The sequence below is a fragment of the Agelaius phoeniceus genome, chromosome Z, assembly GCF_051311805.1.
Source record: "Agelaius phoeniceus isolate bAgePho1 chromosome Z, bAgePho1.hap1, whole genome shotgun sequence".
Classification (NCBI taxonomy): Eukaryota; Metazoa; Chordata; class Aves; order Passeriformes; family Icteridae; genus Agelaius; species Agelaius phoeniceus.
Window position 1 is genome coordinate 42,467,132 of NC_135303.1, and position 19,332 is coordinate 42,486,463.

General features: G+C 40.0%; 1 protein-coding gene across 3 annotated transcripts in view; it reads left to right on the forward strand.

The window, feature by feature from the left end:
• Positions 1-18,519, forward strand: part of PTGR1 (prostaglandin reductase 1) — a 23,130-nt gene extending 4,611 nt beyond the window's left edge. Inside the window, exons 2-11 of one of the 3 annotated variants that reach the window (XM_077171454.1) lie at positions 6,907-7,123; positions 7,726-7,832; positions 9,710-9,755; positions 10,475-10,534; positions 11,740-11,907; positions 13,687-13,804; positions 14,086-14,241; positions 15,712-15,817; positions 16,835-16,953; positions 17,860-18,519. In XM_077171454.1, coding sequence (XP_077027569.1) covers positions 7,727-7,832; positions 9,710-9,755; positions 10,475-10,534; positions 11,740-11,907; positions 13,687-13,804; positions 14,086-14,241; positions 15,712-15,817; positions 16,835-16,953; positions 17,860-17,970 — 990 coding nt within the window. In that variant the 5' untranslated portion in view covers positions 6,907-7,123; position 7,726 and the 3' untranslated portion in view covers positions 17,971-18,519. The remainder of the gene's footprint in view (positions 1-6,906; positions 7,124-7,725; positions 7,833-9,709; positions 9,756-10,474; positions 10,535-11,739; positions 11,908-13,686; positions 13,805-14,085; positions 14,242-15,711; positions 15,818-16,834; positions 16,954-17,859) is intronic. The other 2 variants (XM_054652266.2, XM_077171455.1) reach the window with 2 other exon arrangements.
• The last annotated feature ends 813 nt before the right edge of the window (positions 18,520-19,332 follow it).

Genomic DNA, 19,332 nt, shown 5'->3' on the forward strand with positions numbered 1-19,332 from the left:
TTCCTCTCATCCTTTCACTTATTACTTGGAGACTGACCCCCACCTGGCTACAGCCTCCTTTCAGATATTTGTAGAGAGTGATAAGGTCTTACTTTTTGTGCAATTTCTGAGGGCTGAATGCAGCTGACCTATTTCTGTGATGGTGTTGACTTCCCTTTTCACTTCCTCGTGTAAACTTGCTCCTTTGAACCTCTGTTGGAATTGCAACCTGATAACAAAGTGCAGGGTGGTACAGTCATTTAGCAGACTGAAAACCAGTTGCCTTCAATCTTTGACCTTCTTCCAAGATTTGATAGTATTGCATAAGTGTATTTGCAGCTTTATTGTTTCATAATGCAGTGTCATGCTTGTGTGGATATTTGCAGTATGGTCTCTGCAAAAAGTAGCATGGGAGTGGTTTGCCTTGACTTTGTTCTTACCACAGGAGAAAAAAAATACAATTGAAAAATTGTGAGAACTAAGCCAGAGGGGAACAACGGGTAGCTTTTGATAAAGCTTGTAAGAACATAGGATTTGAGGCCATATTCACTCCCAGGTAATTTGTAATCCTTGCATGTGTATGGGAAGTTGTGAGGTAGCCTCTGGATTGTTACTCCCTTGGCAGTATCTACTGCCAAGAAATCCTTCTATGTTAGTTTGGGGGGCTTTTTGTGGGTTGGTTTCTTTTGTTTGTTTGGGGTTTTTTTGTGGTTTGTTTTTTGTTTGTTTTTTTGTTTGGGTGGTGGGTTTTTTTTGTTTGCTTGGTTCTTTTCTGGTTTTTGTTTGTTTTTTTGTTTTTAAGGTTTTTGTCCCTTATGCTGGTAACTGACTGGCACTTTGTTTTGAAATGCTGCAGAAGATTAATAAATTAGATCTGGGGGAAGAAAATAGATAAGATGATGATTACCAGAAAAACTTTGCTGTTGTGGTGATGGTTAAATTTCTCCTCAGAACCAATCTACAAACTAATTATGTCTGAGATACACTTTACTTAGCCTCAGAAAAATCACACCCTTCCAATGTGCAACTGCTTCAGAATGGAGATAAAAGGAGAAGTACCACAATCACATCTGCAAATCGTGACTGTCAGGAAGATGAGCTGTTAAGCTAACCCAAAATTTGAATTGAATGCATGTAACTGACAGGTTTCTAAAAGGATTTTGTCCTCAAGGTTAGACTTGGGCAAGTCCAGGCTGGGAAACTATACTACACCAATTAGGAATAACAGCTGAGGTTACTTAAGAAAGGTAAACTTTTCTGATTTGATTCATGCTTTCTTGAAAGCTTTTACTGCTTTTCTGCTTTAATGTGGTGATTCTCTGATTTTGGGTATCACCATTAGCTCTTCAGTCTATTTCAATTTTCTCAGACTTGTCTGCCTCTTCTTTTCTAGTTGCTAGTATGTATTATGGTCTTCCAGTTTTCACCTCTTCCTTCTTCTCTTCCATTTTCCCCTGAATTGTGAACCTCTTTACTCATGCTGATTTTGTGGACTGAGCTATGATTACCTGGGTGAAGGTGCTTTGCTTTCACTTTTCTCTCTGCTGCAGTTGGCAGCAACTGCAGTGTCTGAACACAGGTGGGGTCCTTGCTTTATTATGTATATTGTTAGTGCAAAAAGGCAAGACTTCCCAATCCATGACTTCTTTCCTTGATAGTCTTTATTATTTGATAACTTGGTGGGCTAGACCACAGGGCAAGGAGGGTTTAAAGGACATCAGAATAAATGCTGTCTAGGACTTCAATTTCAGCAAAAGCTTTGATGGTTCTTTTGTAAGAAAAAAAAAGCAGAAATGCATTACCTTATTTTTAAAGGTGTCTTCTTATCACTCTGTGGGCTCAGTTCTTTCTAACTTGAGAAAGTTTGCTCTCAAGTTATCATAGCCGTCTCTTTACTGTAATGATTATAATGGTCGGTGAAACACTTTATACAGAAAACACACAGAAGTGAAACAAAGAGTTTTAAATCTACCAACAAAAAGCTGTTAGAGGAGCATTCCTAATTGCAGTTTTGAGTCAAAATTTGGAACATGTTGGAACGTGTTTGGAACAATTTATTTGCAGAGACATATTCAAAGAAACAACAATTTTCAGGCATTCATATACACTATAACATCCAAGATTTTTTATAGATACTCCAAAAAATCTGCATCTGCATTTATTGCATCATGGTATATGTGTTTTGTTTCTTTTAAGTACTTTCAGAGCATTTAATCTCTGTTTAATGGATAACCCAGGTTTTATCCAGCTAAACAGTCCTTTATTAAATTTACTGTCCTGGTTAGACAATTCCTATTGATTAAGTTTTCTGGGGTATACTCAACTCTGAAGTGGCTCCCTTACTGCACCTGCAATGTGTTAATCAAGTTTTCCGGGATGTATAGACCTTTGACTCCTTATCTTTCTTGTTCTATGACTTCTAATTAATCTCTAGTTATTTGATAGCCATTCAATAAGTCTGTATTGAATCTGTTCTTCAACTATTGATTAGGTTCTCTAAGTGGTATGGGTCCATGGAGTTCCTTCCTGCAGCTACAGTGAGGTAATTTCTCGGGGTTTTCTATTGACACTCAGCCAACACAGATCTGAATCAAAACCAGCTAAAATCACAGTCAAACTTTTTTTTAACTAATTAAATGTAATTCATTGCAAAATTTTTAAAAAATCACAAAACTCCTGGTTAACTAAGATATAATTAACTGTCAAAAGAAATGTGTTATTCAAACCTACAGACATTGAAAATTAGAGGAATAGCGGATTTGTCTTTACAAACAAGCTGTGGGTATTCTGATAGATAAAACTAGCTCTGGAAGATAAAAGAAGCAATGGGAAGGATTCCACTAATTGATGAATGGAAAAAGATATTTGCTTTTACAAATAAACTTTAGATTAGCTGATAAACGAAATTAGACATTAAGAGATGAAAGAAACAATGGGGAAGAAAAATGCCTAAATTCTGTAAGAATTAAAAATTAAAAGGGAGAGTTATACATTAGAGGGAAATCTTCAGGAAATCTTTGGGATCAGGTGTATCGGGGAGTCTGTACCTCTCGAGTACCTCAGCCAACGGGGAAAGAGAGAAGGAAAATGCAGCTCGGAAATTAGGAAAAAAAGAAGGCTGTGTCCTCCAAAAATTTGAGAGAGATCCCAGGGGAATGCCCCATGGCCTCTCCCTTTATTCAAATAAAGCTAGAAAGGACTCCTCTGCCCCCTTTTTGGACATGTTATAAACAACGAGAAAGCCAAATTAATAATGATAGCGAAAGATTTTATTTTCACGACCAAAAATGCGGTCCTCGATAGCCACAGCCAAAGAGACAGTGTCGAGCCCGGGATCGGCGCTGGGTGAACCTGGATCCGACCTCTATCACCTCGGATATCCCTCTGTTCACGAATGCTGTCTCCCTTGGGGCTGTTTTATACAGTTTTTCCTGCCTGAGGCAGAGGTGCCCCAATTTCTTTTGTCACCCTGCATTTGGGTATTCAGATGTATGTTCTTGACGACTTCGGTTATCTTGATTGATGATACTTATCAAGTACTGATCGTCCTTGGGTGTTCCCGGGTGGTTCCAGGAGAAGCCCATCTCCACACCAGCCATGTCCTTTTGCTTGCAGAGGAGGCATTCTTTCCTGCTGCCACCAGGAGTTTCGCAGCTTCTTTGTGGTAATCTGTCTCTGGGCAGTCCACGGTCTGAAGCTCATTGGACTTTTGTTACATGTATAATTTATTTTACAGTTTTTGCTTTATACATTTTCCACCTACAAGCATGAATTACTTTACATCACATATTCCAGACATAAACCTCTGGTGTTTGTGGATTAATTTTCCTAACAAAAACAAGGTAGTATTACAGTTCACAAGAGCCAGTTACTGTTCTTGGAACTGATATTGTGGCTATGACATACTTAGTCTAGTAAAATTTAGCTGGAACCCACAAGTGTTGTATCACTGGTGTTTATCCTTTGGCGTTATTTTATATCCTTGCTTGAGCAATGTAGTCCTTACCACTTCTTATGATTTTATATCTATCTTGGTTTGTTAACCTGAAATTATTTTGTGGATCCATTAATCAAGCATGTGTCTGTATTGTTTTCTGTTTGGTTTGGTTTTGGTTTTTTTTATGACCTACAGGAAAGTCTCCTAGCCTTGAAGTGGCTATAATGATGTGATTTCAGTAGAATAAAAAGAGAAATAGTAGGCAGAAAATTTGTCCTGTTTCCAAAATTAGGCCTAAATATAAAAAAAAAAAATAGGGTTTAGTGAAATTAGTGTTTCAATATATTTCCTAAGCAGGATCATTGCTCTGCAGAAAAAAACCCAGGTATTCCAAAAAGTAGAGATGTTTGATAGGAAGGTGAGGATTTGCGTGAATAGGAGATCTAAGAGTGGAAGCACCTGAAGAAACAACAGAAGAGAGACAGAAATCACCAGTACTGATGGCACATAGGTTTGCAGATTGTCCTGTACTCAGACATGAAGGCTCATGTTGCAGACATCTTTTCATTAAAAATCCTTTCTTAGGATTTTTCCTTCTGAGGAGCTGAGAGGCCTCAGAAACAAAATGTAAACAATGGTTATCTGTTGCTGTGGAATGCAACAGGTGGATCCGTGATTGGTCTCATGTGGATGTTTGGAATTAGTGACCACTCACGGCAGAGCTGGCTCTCTCTCCCTCTGTCCGAGCCACAGACCTTGGTTTTCATTCCATTCTATTCTTAGCTTAGCTAGCCTTCTGAGATGAAACTTTTCCTTCTATTCTTTTTAGTATAGTTTTAATGTAATATATATCATAAAATAATAAATCAAGCCGTCTGAACATGGAGTCAAGATTCTTGTCTCTTCCCTCACCTGAAAACCCCTGTGACCACCGTCACAGTCTCAAGCTACTAAGATAGGATAGTAGAAAAGTAAAAAACAGGGCTGGTGCCTTGGAGGCATACAGACAAAAGAGACAAAAAGCAAGGATTCAGTATTGATGATTCACAAACATGTGACAGGATGGAAGACAAAGCATTTCTGAATCACTGTTGGCTCCCCAGGGGTACAAATGGCACATCAGTGAATGGCTGCCAGCCTAGCCATTCCTTTGTCCCTGGTCATTTCTGATTGGAGCACTTGGGTAACTATCTGAATACAGGGAACACAGGTGGGACAAATCCCTCTCAGTGCCTGTGAGTGTAAGCTAGTGGGTGGGATCAGTTTTGTGTTTTTCTGAACTCACCTTTTGCTCCTGTAAACATGTTTTCTCGCTTTGCTTTGTTGTTGCTGCAGCATCATGGTATCTTTTGTTACAGCCAAACACTGTTGATACCAAAGCAAATACATAAAGCAGCAGATAAAAATGCTGGCCCACTTACCTACTGTGGGATGCTTCAAGTTTGATGATACTTAATTTTGTGAAAGGTGATTTCCCCAGCAAACACTTCTGGTGCAGGAAACATTCACTGGTGTTTTGTTTCTTTGTCATTGTGGAACAGGGATTATCTCTGTTTCATCACGGAAAGTTGTCGACTGCTGGTTAGTTTCTGGATTTCGTGACAGACTCTTTTATCTAAATAGTGGAGAGCTTGCCCTGTTCTCCCTGGTACTTGCATGAGCATCTTTAAACACGTTTTGCTTTTTTTTTCTCAGATCCTTGGTACTAATTTGCACTTCTGTCTTCATGGGTTTTGTAGTTGAACAGGTCGCTATATATTGGTTTCTTTAGACTTTGCACCATTCATATTGTTATAGGTAAAAATTGATAAAGCTAAATTTATAATAATAATGATATATTTTATTTTCATGACTGAAAATACAGTCTTCAATAGCCACAATCAAAAGGACAGTGTCAAGCCCAGTGAACTTCGGTCTGACTTCCATGGCATCGGACCCCCTCTGCTCACAAATGCTGTTTCTGTCAGGGCTGGCTTTAAACAGTTTTTTCTGCCTGAGGCAGAGGTTCTTCTGTTCTTTTCGTTATTCTGCATATGCATGAAGTCTCCTTTCTCTGTGCAGGGCTGGACAATGCCGTTTCTGGGAAGCAATGAATGTTGATGGGGAACTCGGTATTCAGATGTATGTTCTTGGACTCTGGCAGTCTTGATTGAAGATACTTATCAAGTGTTCATAGCTCTTGGGTGTTCTGGGATAGTCTTGGGAAAGGCTTATCTCTGCACAGGCAATGGCAATGTTCTTTCAATTGCTAATTAGGCTTTCTTTCTTTGCTGCCATCTGGAGTTTTGCAATTTCTGTGTGGCAATCTGCCACTGACTGTCCATGGTCTTAGGCTTTTTGGAATTTTTTTACATGCACAATTTTATTTACAACTTTATTTCATATATATCTCATATAAGCACAAACTATCTCATAATGCATATTACAATATTGTACTTGTGAGTTTTGACAAAAAGAACAAAAGCTGAAGACAATCCCCTGCACAGAGTTTTCTCCCTTGCTACCTACCTCATTGCAACATAGTTGGGGCAAAATGCCAAAATTTGCTATTGTTCTTAAGGTGGCTCATAGATAGAGGCTTAGCCATGCAAACTCTCCTTGTGCTGAGAACAGGGAACATGTCAGGGCACACACCATGAGTGGAAAACGGATTTGCTGTGTTAAAGTATGAATTGAGCAATGAAATGGACATTCATTTTTAATTAGGTATTTCTGCACAGAGGTAGAACTCTTTAGAGTTTCAGGGTTGGATGGGAAAAATGTAATTTGAAGAAACTCCTGTGGTAATGGATAGTCTTGTCTCCTGACTGCAGTATTTTGTGAGTTCTAGAACCGCGGGTTTTATGCATTTAGCTTTGTGTTCTTGAAAACGTGCCTCTGCAGCTGACTGGGCACTGAACTGGGGGGGGGGATTTGAAGGGTTGATCTCAAATCTTATTGGGAAGAAGGTGAATCACAGTGGGTGTGCCTTATGGTATGTTTGCTTCTAGGGAAGTGTACTGAGGGCGGTACCTACGGACAGTAGGCATTTACACCCTTTATAAGTCTGTGTGACTGAAGGAGTCCAGCCTGTGACTGAGCGGATGCAGAAGGTTATTGACTTGTCAGCAGAAGACCCAGTTTTCACCTGCCTGCTCTAAGTATAAGCTTCTCTTTCTTTGTTCTTGTTGATTCACATGGGTGTAAGAAGGGAAGAGGACATGTGAGGTTAGAATTAATGCAAGTAATTTGTTTGTTTCTGTCTTGCATGGAAAATATTGGTAGCAATGTGCTTCCAATTCCAAGCTCTAAGCTTTGCAGTTGGAGAAGCATTTTCTTTCAATATGATGAATGTCACAGAAAGAGTTCTTATTTACCTTTGTTTTTCTCATTTGCACTTTGGTTCAAGCTTGTAAAAGTTTAGGATAATGGGTAACCAGGGGCAATAGACATGAGTTTTTAGTTTTGTTTTCCTAAGGGATTTTTTTCATCCTAGAACTAGTAGAGTTTCCTTCTCTAGTATCTTTAGAGTGGGAGTTGTACATTTTGCTGGAATGACTTCCCACACGATGACTTGCTTCCAGAAGTCTCTCTTGCAGAGAGGTCTGACAGGTCAGAGGAAGATCTGGGTTGCTAATGCAATAAGAAGACTTTTCTGATATTTTCTTAATCTGGTGATATTACCACAGAGACAAACAGAGGCTTTCTTGTGTGATAGCACATTATTGAGATAGGTGTTTTGCCTGATGAAATCTAAACCAGCCCCACGAGCAGCCCAGCACTGTTGGGCATCGCTTTGACAGGTGTGCTTTTTCTTTGTTTGTACACAGGATGGTGATTGCCAAGGCATGGGCTCTGAAGAAGCATTTTGACGGTTTTCCCAAAACCAGTGACTTCGACCTGAAAAAGATAGAGCTACCAAATCTAAAGGATGGAGGTGAGCAGAGTGCTACTTGTTATTACTAATTTTTCTGGAGGTTATATGATAGCTGATGTGTGGCTATGGAGCTATAAAACTGCATGTTTCTCTTTGGAATTTCAAAAATTGCTGGCTTGTCACAAGCCATGCACCTTAAGGGAGAAGGACAATTGATGAAGAAGTATACTGATGGGGTTGGTGGTTTCAAAGACACCTTGCGGTTCTGATAATCCCTTAGGAACAACGATTGAATTCTAAGTCCATCACACAGCAATTGGGGCCTACCTTTCACAGTTTCTGCTGCCTGATCACACTTGCTGCCTGATGACAAAGGCAGCATTGTTGGAATGTTTTTGCAAATGGAGAAAATCACCATGAAGAAGTGATGTGGCCTCAAAACCAACAAACACAAGAAGACAGTTTGTTTAATGCAGAGAGAGAGATGTGGACTGTGACTCAGGACCAATGAAGTAACTGTATTAAGTTCCTAACATGTTCTACTAGTAAAATGTTTTTATCTACTTTAATTTTCAAAATCCTTTGGAAAAAGATGGAGAACATGATACCCTGTAGGAGTTGGTTTTCAGTGGAGTTTTTCATGCTGATGGAGAAAATATTGAGGATAGTGTTAGGGGAGAGCAGAGTGACTACACTGGGAATGAGCCTGCAGCTGAAAGACCTCGGGGCTGGAGTCAGTGAAGGTTGATCTTTTATTTCAAGAAGAAAGATGGAAAGATTTCTGCCCGCATTCAAAATCTTTTTTTTTTTGTTGTTATTCCTTATCTTATTTTATCTGTTCCAACAAGAAGAAATGTTGAATATAAATAGAAAAAAAAGACAGTTTTTATTCCTGTGTTTCTCTGTTTGGAGGAGATTAAGGAATATGATAACTTACCATCATATCAATAGCAAGAGCTGTTGGTAAAAGAATGAACTTTGATTTTTGGTTTCATATGGACATTTGTACTGTATTTTTTTGAGACTCATCCCACCATTTGTCAGTTACAAAATTTGCCACACTTCAAAAGGTGTGTAGAAGGAATTGTCCAGAAGGATATTAAGGTACCAATTATGTTTACAACTGAAATATTTGAAAATGGATTTCTTCTTACATTTACAGATACACTTAAAAATTTCATGTGTGTGGGTATTTAAGAACATGGAGTACTTTTTTCCTTCATATTTTAATCCCTAAAGCAAAAAGAGGCATAAGTTCACACTACAGTGACACTTTCAAAGGCGATGTTATGTGACATGGCTTTTCTGCTCACTCTCGAGTAATGGGAAGGTACTTAACATCTGAGTACATTTCCAGCTAGACCCCTGCAGCACAGGCAATGAAAAATATTAGCAGGTGGAGATGAACCGCTAAAAGTGCTGTGTAAATGAGAAGTTTAAAACATGTTTAACAACGTCTTTCCCAAGAACTAGTGTTGTTAGAGACAGTAAAGTGGATTAGGCTATTTAGAAAAGAGAAACTAATGCTTTCTCTTTAAGGCAAACAATTAGTTTGTGTTTGACTTGTGCCACCCTCTTCTGGCTGAATCATGGGATGACATTTTATATATATTGAAATTAAATGAGAATTTTGTTTAGGAATTCTGGCTGCTTCACTCTTCTGTAGAGAGAGGAGATACATGCAAAATTGCAAGATTGAAAATAAGATAGTTAGCTAAAGCTACACTGGGGAAATTTTCTTTTTCAGCAGCATACCAATAACCCAAAACTAAAGAATGTCGTAGTTGTTTCTGGTAGGTTTTTCCTAAACAAAGAAGGGATAAGGGGGATTTTGAGCAGTCCAGAGTTCATATCAATTTAGTTGGAAGATTGGCTGGGGGAAACTATGCTCTACTGCACTGATAATATTCAGGAATTTGCTTTGTCTTTCGTTGCAGAGTTGCTGCTTGAATCAGTGTTCCTCAGTGTTGATCCTTACATGAGGTATACCTTTTTGTCTTTTTTGAATTTCTGGCTAAAGCGCCTCATTTGAATTGCAATTTAAACCTCAAAACAGCAGTGGGCAGCACCCACTGCTGTTATCAGTGTCCCAATGTCTTTGTGTACTTTTTCAACAATGTATGTGAATTACAAGACTCACGATATGGAGCTGTGCCAGATTTAACTAGATGTTGGGGTAACATTTCTGCTGCTGTAGACTTTTCTTAGAATCAGCTATTGTTCCTTGTCATGTCTTCAACTGGAATGCAATGTACTCAAATGAGACTGCAGCCTCCTAGCAGTTCCTGCTTAATTTAATTTAGCAAACTTGTACTTAAGCACACGCATTTTAAGTTGGACATTGCTGATATACCCAATAGGGGGTAGTTGAAGCACAGGGAGACTGGGTAGTTTGAAGAGGCATTGTGGACACTAAATTCAGAGATAGTTCTCTGGGTCTCAGGCTTCTTGTACAGATGGACCATGCTGTGAAGATTATTGCTATCATCCATCCCGCCAGCATTCCTGCCCAGGATGCCCAAGTAGCTGGCTCTGAAAAGCATCCGGTCATGCTGTTACAATGGCAAGCTAATTGATACCTGTTAACAACAGATACTCTCTTTCTGGGTCAAACAGCTGCTACTACTTCCTAGTGTTAGTTACTAAAGTTTCTAAACGTTACTAAAGTTTCACACAGTAAGCTGTGTTTGCCTGTGTTGCAGACCTTACAGTCGAAGGGACATGAAGGAGGGTGACATAATGATAGGCACGCAGGTTGCCAGGTAAGACCTTCAGTTCCTGTTATCAGTGTGCATGGCAGATCAGAAAAGGAGTGTGCTGACACTCCAGACATCTGCAGCCTATGTTACCCCTCCTTGACTTGGGTCTACATACTTCTGCTACTGACGTTCTTACCGCTGAGTGCTTGGAATGTGTTTTTCCTCTAAGAATCTCTTTTGCCTTTCTGGAGAGCATATACACCTGTGATAAAATCTGTATGTTGTTTCTGGTGATAATGTCTTCAAAGGCAATTTTTACAAGCATAAAGGACCAATCATTGTACATGGCGCATTTTGACCTTCACATTTTAAAACCTGATGTGCTAGTAGCTGCATGTCTGCAACCATGCATGCTATCTACTCCAGCTGAAAATATCTCTGCATCACAGCTCGAGCCAAAGGGTTATTTAACCTTAAATCCATCCTTTTCCCAAGCTTGTGGTAATGTAGCTGCAGATGTTTCCCTCTGTCGGTTTGTTCCTGCTGTGCTCCCTGTAAGTTGCTGCCAAGGAACATCTGTGGCCTTTGACTCTTGCATTTCTCTGCAGTAACATTGAGGGCTGGGATAAATTAACAACCAAGGCTGATGAACAGAAGGTCAACCGCTTCTAATAATTCTAAGCTGCTTATCTACCCCTTTCCAACACAGTTTTCTTGTTGAGCTAAGAAAGTGGAATTTTCATTTGACACAGAGATGCTAATATAGATATCTCCCTGATTTTAGATATTGCTTTTTATCTGGTTTCATTACCCCAAGAGGTTCCATCTTCAGGATCTTCAATTTTTAAATGAGGTGCAGGTTGTCTGAGAACAGACAGCCTATCAGCAACTCCTTGCTGTTCCATGCTTTATCCCAGCATCCTCTTTCCTGCATTCTAACTCACAGAAGCCTGGGCTGATCTCAAACCAAACTGGTGCTAGTCCAAGAAACAGTTGGCACTTGTGTGTGAAAATTTGGTTTATTGTGGGCAGGGCTAAATCTAAAATCTCTTGCCAGTATTTCCCTCATGATAAGAGCCTGTAGGCATTTCGGGAAAAACACTTGACACCTACACCAACAGCAGGTATGGATTAAAAATCATTATGTGAAATATTTATTTTCTGAATCACAGGAAGAATGGAAGAGCCAGTATTGATTTGTTTCTAACAGGATGTGGTTTTGGTTTTTTGTGGTTTGTTTTTTTTATTTTATTTTACTTTTTAAACAGGGTAGTAGAAAGCAAAAATTCTGCTTTCACAGTGGGGGCCTTTGTCGTGGCTGGCAGTGGCTGGAGAACTCATTTTATCTCTGATGGGAAAGACCTACAACTTCTTCCTTCCAGCTGGCCGGAATCACTCCCCAAATCTCTAGCTCTTGGAACAATTGGCATGCCAGGGTAAGTTTGGAGATGAAAAGGCAACTATCCCCTGGATTTTGGTGTGCAGGAGGTTTCTTCCTTTTTGTATTGACCTTTGTCTTGTTCTACCAGCATACTGCCTATTCATGCTGCTAAAAAAGGCATGCTTCTGGATGCTCTGGGCCTGTATAGGGCATGAAGTTTATTCCATCCTCAACATCAGAGGAGATTTACCTTGGAGATTATTGTCCCTCTCCTTGAGGAGCTGTAATAGATCGGAAAGAGGATCCAGGAAAAGCTGGAAAGAATCTAGTTCAGTCTGTGTTAAACTCAGTGGAAAGTTTCAAATTTCACTGGCACCTGGACTAGTCTGCTTTTACTGAGTGGGCTCTGTTGCTCTCACTGTATTTCCAGAATCAACCCCAAAATGCAAAAGACAGATGCTGTGTCATGCAGCAAAATAGATGTTCTTTAAATTGCACTGCAGCAGACAAAAGTGCTGTGCTTTGGAATCTGTATATACTATTGGAATCTGTCAGTCATCTGCTTGCATTCCTTACTTCATTCTCTGTAATTTTTATGGGAGATCAGGACTTTGGCATTGACTTCCTAATGATCTGGAAGGCTTTCAAAATTATTGTAAAATTGTGTGTGGTGGACAACTTCTCAGATTTCATTTTAAGATCACTCAAGATGCATGTTTTTTCTAGATGTCTTATAGAGGAATTCACTTAGCTCTTTCAGTTGAGACGATGTGGGAAGCTCTGAGCTTGAATTTAGAAATTAGAAGACTTCTGTGGGATTCTGGGCCAGTCGATGAGTTACTTTAGTAGTTCCTACAGATTACTAATGCACTGGTAAGACCTGGAGTACAGTTTCCAGTTTTGGGCCCCTCACTACAAGAAAGACTTTGATTTGCTGGAGCATATCCAGAGAAGGGTGTCAGAGCTGATGAGAAGCAGCTAAAGAAGCTTGACTTGTTGAGCATGGATGAAAACAGGCTCAAGGAGACCTTACTCTTCTCTACAACTACCTGAATGAGGTTGTAGCCAAATGGGGGTGAGTCTCTTCTTGCAGGTAACAAGTGACAGGACAACAGGAAATGGCCTTAAGCTGCATTAGGGGATATTCAGGTAGGACATCAGGAAGAATTTCTTCACAGAAGAGATTGTCAAGCATTGGAACAGACTGTCCAGGGAAGTGGTGGATTCACTGTCCCTGAAGGTGCTCAAGAAACAACTGGATATGGCGCTTAGAGCTAAGGTTTAGTTGACAAGGTGGTAATTGGTCAAAGGTTGGACTCAGTGATCTTGGAGGTCTTTTCCAACCTTAATGATTCTGTGTTTCACCCAGTAGCCATAGCACAGTAGTCCTCTGGAGCAGTGAGCCCATTAACAAGCTTTTTACCTTTTTCTGCCTGCTTTGATTTTTGAGGAGTGTAATTTAATCTAGTAGATACCAATTGGCAACTGACCTCTGTCTATGTTGGATTTCCTATCTCTTCCAGTACGTAACTGAGTTGTCACAGAGTTATCTGTGCTTTTCCTTCTGACTAATGAGCACAACGAAAGCTGTTTTCACCTTAGAGAGATTTCTGCCTCAACAATCTCTTTCCCAGCAGTGTATCGGTGGGTTTTTTTCTGGGATGGCTGTGAAAAAGCCAAATTAAGAAGGTTGGATTAAGTTTTGTATTTCGCAATGTAGGAAAACTTAATCTTGTACTGGTAGTGACAATATTTTTGATCCGTGTGATCAAGTCATGTCTGTGTGTCTGTCATCTTTTATTCCTCACTGAACATTCTTGCATTTTCTTTGCAGCCTCACGGCATATTTTGGTCTGCTGGAGGTCTGCAAGATGAAGCCAGGAGAGACAGTCCTGGTTAATGCTGCAGCTGGTGCTGTGGGCTCTGTGGTGGGGCAGCTCGCTAAAATTGGGGTGAGTGGCTTGAACTGCTCATACTTGCTGCTGAGAAGATATAAGTGTTAAACAGGGCAACAGGGCCATGAATGATCATGGGGCAAGCATTCCTGAAGGCTTGCCTACACTAGGGTCTTGAGATGGAAAAGCTCCTGAGTACATAGCAAATCTAGCTGGATGTTTCAGGAGCTCATATACTGATAACAGCCTTACTTAAAGGGTGAGCCCTTCAACTAGCACACTCTGTCAGCCTCTGTTGTCAGGGGATGTTTATAAATGTTTTTCTCCTTTCCTTGCAGGGTTGCAAAGTGGTTGGCTGCGCTGGCTCAGATGACAAGGTTGCCTATCTGAAAAAAATAGGCTTTGATGAAGCCTTTAATTACAAGAGTGTTAAATCTCTGGATGAAGCACTGCATAAAGCCTCTCCTGATGGCTATGACTGTTTCTTTGACAATGTAAGTTCAGAGAGAAGGCCTTTCCTTAAGCATCTGTGATTTTCTTTAAACTGTAGCAGGAACTCAATATTGAAATCATCTAATTGAAGTCTACACCAGGATTTCAATGTGGAGATCCATTTAATCAAGCAATGGTATCTGTAGGAGCTTACTGCTTTTCTGTTCCCTTCCCACACGTATTTCTGCAGCTGACTTGAGCAGTAACAGAAAGAACAAAACTGAAAAGGCAGAGCTGGATTGTTGACAGTGTTTGTAAATGGAGAGAGAGGTTTTACTTCACTCTGAAAAGTGTGGCACATTTTGGGAAGTGACAGTCACAGTAACATGAAACTGATCCAGTCCATTCCTGGCCCCACCTTTGACCACAGGCTGTTCTCTGCTGTTGCTGAAAGGGGAGTGAGTGTGGATGCCTCCACATTATGTGGTCATGGGGGCTGCCTTGGTACCTGAAACAAAACAGTAGCAAGACACACTTGCAAATCTACTGGAGCAGCCCTCAGAAAGTTTCTGACCTCTTCCAAATATAGCTGGAATTAATGGGGACAATGTACTGTTCTTGATAGGTGTTTGAATGTGAACATCTTGTTTTGAAGGCTAAGAAAATTTAACAGTATGGATGCAGTTTTGTGTCAGTTCACTTTCAAGATAAAGAACTACCCCTGTCTCTTTTGATTTCCTACTACAGTTAACATATGTGTCATACCTAATAAAAAAATATAATATCTGGCCACGCGGGTATTAGCTGATATACTGAGCTTAAACCCCCTGGCTAGCTGCCTGGTTTGAAAGAAACCATCATCACCTCTTTAGCATGTTTTTTAGAAATGCTTCTGCCAATCCAGGGATGAGGGCCCGTGGTGTTTAGCCTTTCTCTGGCAATTCAAAGGAATGTTTGGTGTCAGGGCAAAGTGCTTGTCTCCGTGGCAGGAGCTAAGGTCTTAAATAGGTTTTATGGTCTTGTCCATTCCCTTCATTCTCACTTCTAACTTTGTGCAGAGCTCCTCACAGCAGTATATTTTCTCACAGCTTTTCACTATTAAAAGTTTCTTTTCACAGCACATCCCTATTTTGGAGATGAGAACCATAAAGTAAAAAGTTTGCATCAACATGATATAAAGATGTAAAATTGCATACTGGTGTGTGGGAAAAGCAGAGTTGGTGCTTCTTAGTACCCTTAGGAGGAGGGATCTATGTGCTAGTCCTGCCTGATGCTTCCAAACCAAGCTTCATGAAGCAGATTTGGAATTAAAACTAATTCCATACATTCATAACTAATTTTTAGAAGAGTGAGATTGAGTCCTCATAGGTCTGTGTAAATCCAAGGGTTTCTGTAGCCACCAAGTCTTTGGGGTAGTGGAAGTTGCTTCCCGATTGAACCTGTTGGTGCAACAATGCAATGTTGGCAGATTTTGGCAGCCAATGCTAAACACTGGATTGTCTCTAATGCTGCACATGCTCTGATTCTTGTAGGTGGGTGGAGAATTTGCCAGTGTTGCTATCAACCACATGAAGAAATATGGAAGGATTGCAGTCTGTGGTGCCATCTCTCAGTACAATGACTCTGTGCCTCAGAAAGGTGAGGGTCTTTATTGTATCTGAAATGATTTTGTCTTTGGTGATGGCAGAAATACATAATAACAGTCTACTGTTTACTTCGCTGTGCCATTTAAGTGTATGTATATGTATACATTTGGGTAACTAACTACTGCTGTGGGACATGTGGGACACTGGGACCATGCTCCTTGTGTGTACATGCGCTCATCCACCTTTGCGCACACTGGTGAACATCAGCTGATTAGGAATGAAGGAGTGGCTAAGATACTTAAAACAGGACTCCACATGGCCCTATGCAGATATAGATCAGCAAGTGTGGTGTCATGATGCCATTTATACAGCAGTATGTACTTTAAGACGAGATAATGGTTTTCCTTCCGGTTTTTAGCTGATGCAGCTTAAGCTTTCTGGGTTGGTTTTTTTTCCAGTAAGGTTTCAGCTACTAATAAAACTGCTGAGAAATGTGGCTGAATGAATATTCGTTTTCAATAGCATTAAATTTTCTAGATTTGCCTTCTAAAATAAATTGAAGGACTGTATTCTCTTTGGTAGCTGACTGGCTTTGGACTGTCAGATCACTTTAAAAAACGGAACAGGCTTTTGGTAATGAGGAGGCTATCAGACATTTTTGTGACTGAGGAAACTGTTTTTCTAGAGTTTATAACTCAGATCCTGAGAGTTAGAGAGAGCATGAGAGCCTGTCAGGCTATCAAACAAGCTGTTAAAACAGTATTTTTGAGATTCAGCTTAAGTCTCTCAGGTGAAGCTGAGGCACTTTATTTCTGAATGAAATAAATTCTGTTTTCAGAATTGTTTAGCTCCACAGCTTTAGGGATCAGGCCTTTTTCTCCCTAGGTGACTGTCCATGAATCTTCAGTCTTTTGTGCTGGAAATTCTCTTTGGAAAATATATCTGTTGCTTCTGGCTGAAAGGAAGTGATTCAGTGGTCTTTACTGGCTAAAAGCTCACTTTATGCATCGGGACTGATTCTGAATGAAACTGATATTGCAGGTGGCTTGCTGGTTCTTTTCTCTTGCAGGCCCTTATGTGCAGATTCCCATGATTTTCAAAGAGCTTCAAATGGAAGGGTTTCTGGTGTCCCGATGGAACAACCGCCGGGAGGAGGGTCTGCAGGCCCTGCTGAAGTGGGTCATGGAGGTAAGGAAGGAAGGGGCAGCTGTTTGTAAGGTGTACTCACACTGCAGAGTCCATCTCTGCAAGAGGTCTCTTGTCATAGCTGTTTAGGTGAGGTCACAGCTTGATGCTTTCCTTCTCCCTGCCTTGATCCTTGAGACTCTTTGGGACACAAATAGTAGATATGCCTGGTCCCTTCTGTTTTGTTGAGATGTGTGATATCAGCTTGTAGACTCAGATATAATCCAAAATACATGTAGGCTTTGAAGAAGCATGCTTCCAGAATAATGCAAAAATACTTATCTGATAATGAAGATTTTCATAGTTAGAGTAAATTCCTGTATCTCTCATTCAGTCATTTGTAGTATGGGCCAGGGTTTCCATTGTAGTATTGTGCTGAAGTTACTGGCAAGAATGAATTTATAGTATTAGGAGCTGGGCTTTAAAGGGATTTAATAGGGAATTTCTTGTATTTTATTTTTCTAGGTGGGGGCTGAGTTAGTAACCAAGTTCATGGCTGTGAGAAGTTTGTGAGTGCGACCAGTAAAGGCTAAGAGGCTCTAGCTTTTACAAACATGAGGTTTTGGGATGGGTCAGATTTTGATCATTTGCAATTCCATACTTCTGTATGGGTAGAGACAGGCCTGATTTTGGGTAAAAGATCCCCTACCGGTCAATTGTTTGGGGACCAAGTAGCAATAAATGTGTCCTGGTACATTTTTACAGCAGTGACTTTTACTTCCTGTTATGACTCCAGGTAAAAGGTTTTACAACAAAAGGAGATCTTCACAAGAGCCCACCTGGTTTTGCAGTTATCTTGTGCTTGCCAGCTTGTTTCAAATTAAATATATATGCTGGAGAAAATATTGCTGCAGTTTATTCTGTTTTGGTGGATGAAAATTCAGCAATTTTCTTTCTTACTTTTGACAGGGGAAGGTGAAGTGCCATGAACAAGTCACTGAAGGATTTGAGAACATGCCAATGGCTTTTATAAGAATGCTAAAAGGAGAAAATCTTGGAAAAGCTGTTGTAAAAGTGTGAAGATCAGATATTCCTGGGAGACTGGCGCAGCAGAATGTGATTCTGTCAAATGCTTTTAATTCACTTGTCAAATCATGTGATCAGTTTGTTTCAATCATTTTGCTAGATGTTTGTTGATGGTAACTTCTGTTAATAATTTGACTAATAAGTCTAAGTATATTCCAGTTGCTTTGCTTGTGAAGAAATTGAGACTTGCTTCCCAGAGCTACACAAAACAAAGTGCCTTAAAATTGCTGAAAATCAGACCTGTAACAGATTTGATAATAGCTTGAACTTTCCTATGAGCAGGCTTGTAGAAAGGAAAATCAATTTGAAAAGCTTTGCTAACTGATGGCACATTTAATTTTTACCCATTGATTTGGCCCAGAACTTTGCAAGGGGGATTTTTTTTAACTCATATCAAGGAGCGGAGAGCAAGCTAAGCTAACAACACTTGGGGATTCCAGCTTCACCTCTAGCTGGCTTTTTAAAAATTTTTTTCATTAAACAGTGTAGCTATCTCAGTTATTCTGAGAATATGGAAAGGAAAAATAAATACCTTAATGTATACTTTGCTTATATTATAGTTCTATTTGTGGAATACTCTCTCTTTCACTTCTTTATGGTTAACACAGAAGAGCTAAAATATTACAAGGACTTGTTCATCCCAGCAGATCTCAATGCAGATGATATGGATAGGTTACTAATTTTCTTGAGAAACTTGTCATTGGTGTCCAAGCTTGGAGCTGACCTTGCCATAGTGTTTACCTTGGCTCTCCTGGAAGGTGAGATGGATATGATGGCCCTACTGTGTTAAATTGGTGTTCAGCACACACAGTGTGCGAAACAAAGGAGACACAGAGATTAGCAACTGTAGATATCTTAGATGTTCTGAAAAAGAACAAGGACCTCTTATTATGGATACATAGAGGCATTGAAGATGATGGTGATCCATTTTCAGTCACTGTGGAGGACTTCTTCATTAGTTTGAAGGTTTCATTACTGATCCGTGAAGAGAGATCCCAAGCAGTCTTATTATCTTTGCAGTGCTGGGATTAGATGCTGTGTATGTCAACAAAAAGAGATCACTTAAGATGTAGATTGACAATACTTGCTGAGTGGACTTAACAAAACACACCCTGAAATGCAGGTCAGCTGGCCACTGGGGAAATAATGAACCTTGGCACAAGTGGGTAAGAGGTTCTGGTAGCTTTATTGTGTTTTCTGAGGAGAATGAATTGACAGTTTGAGTAAGTTCCAGTGCTGTGGTTTTACACTGACCACTGAGGAAGATCTGTGGACTACTACCATTGCACATCACATAAAGTGGTAAACCAAAAAAGGGAACTTGTCAGTAGGCTTCAGATGCACTGACTAGAGGTG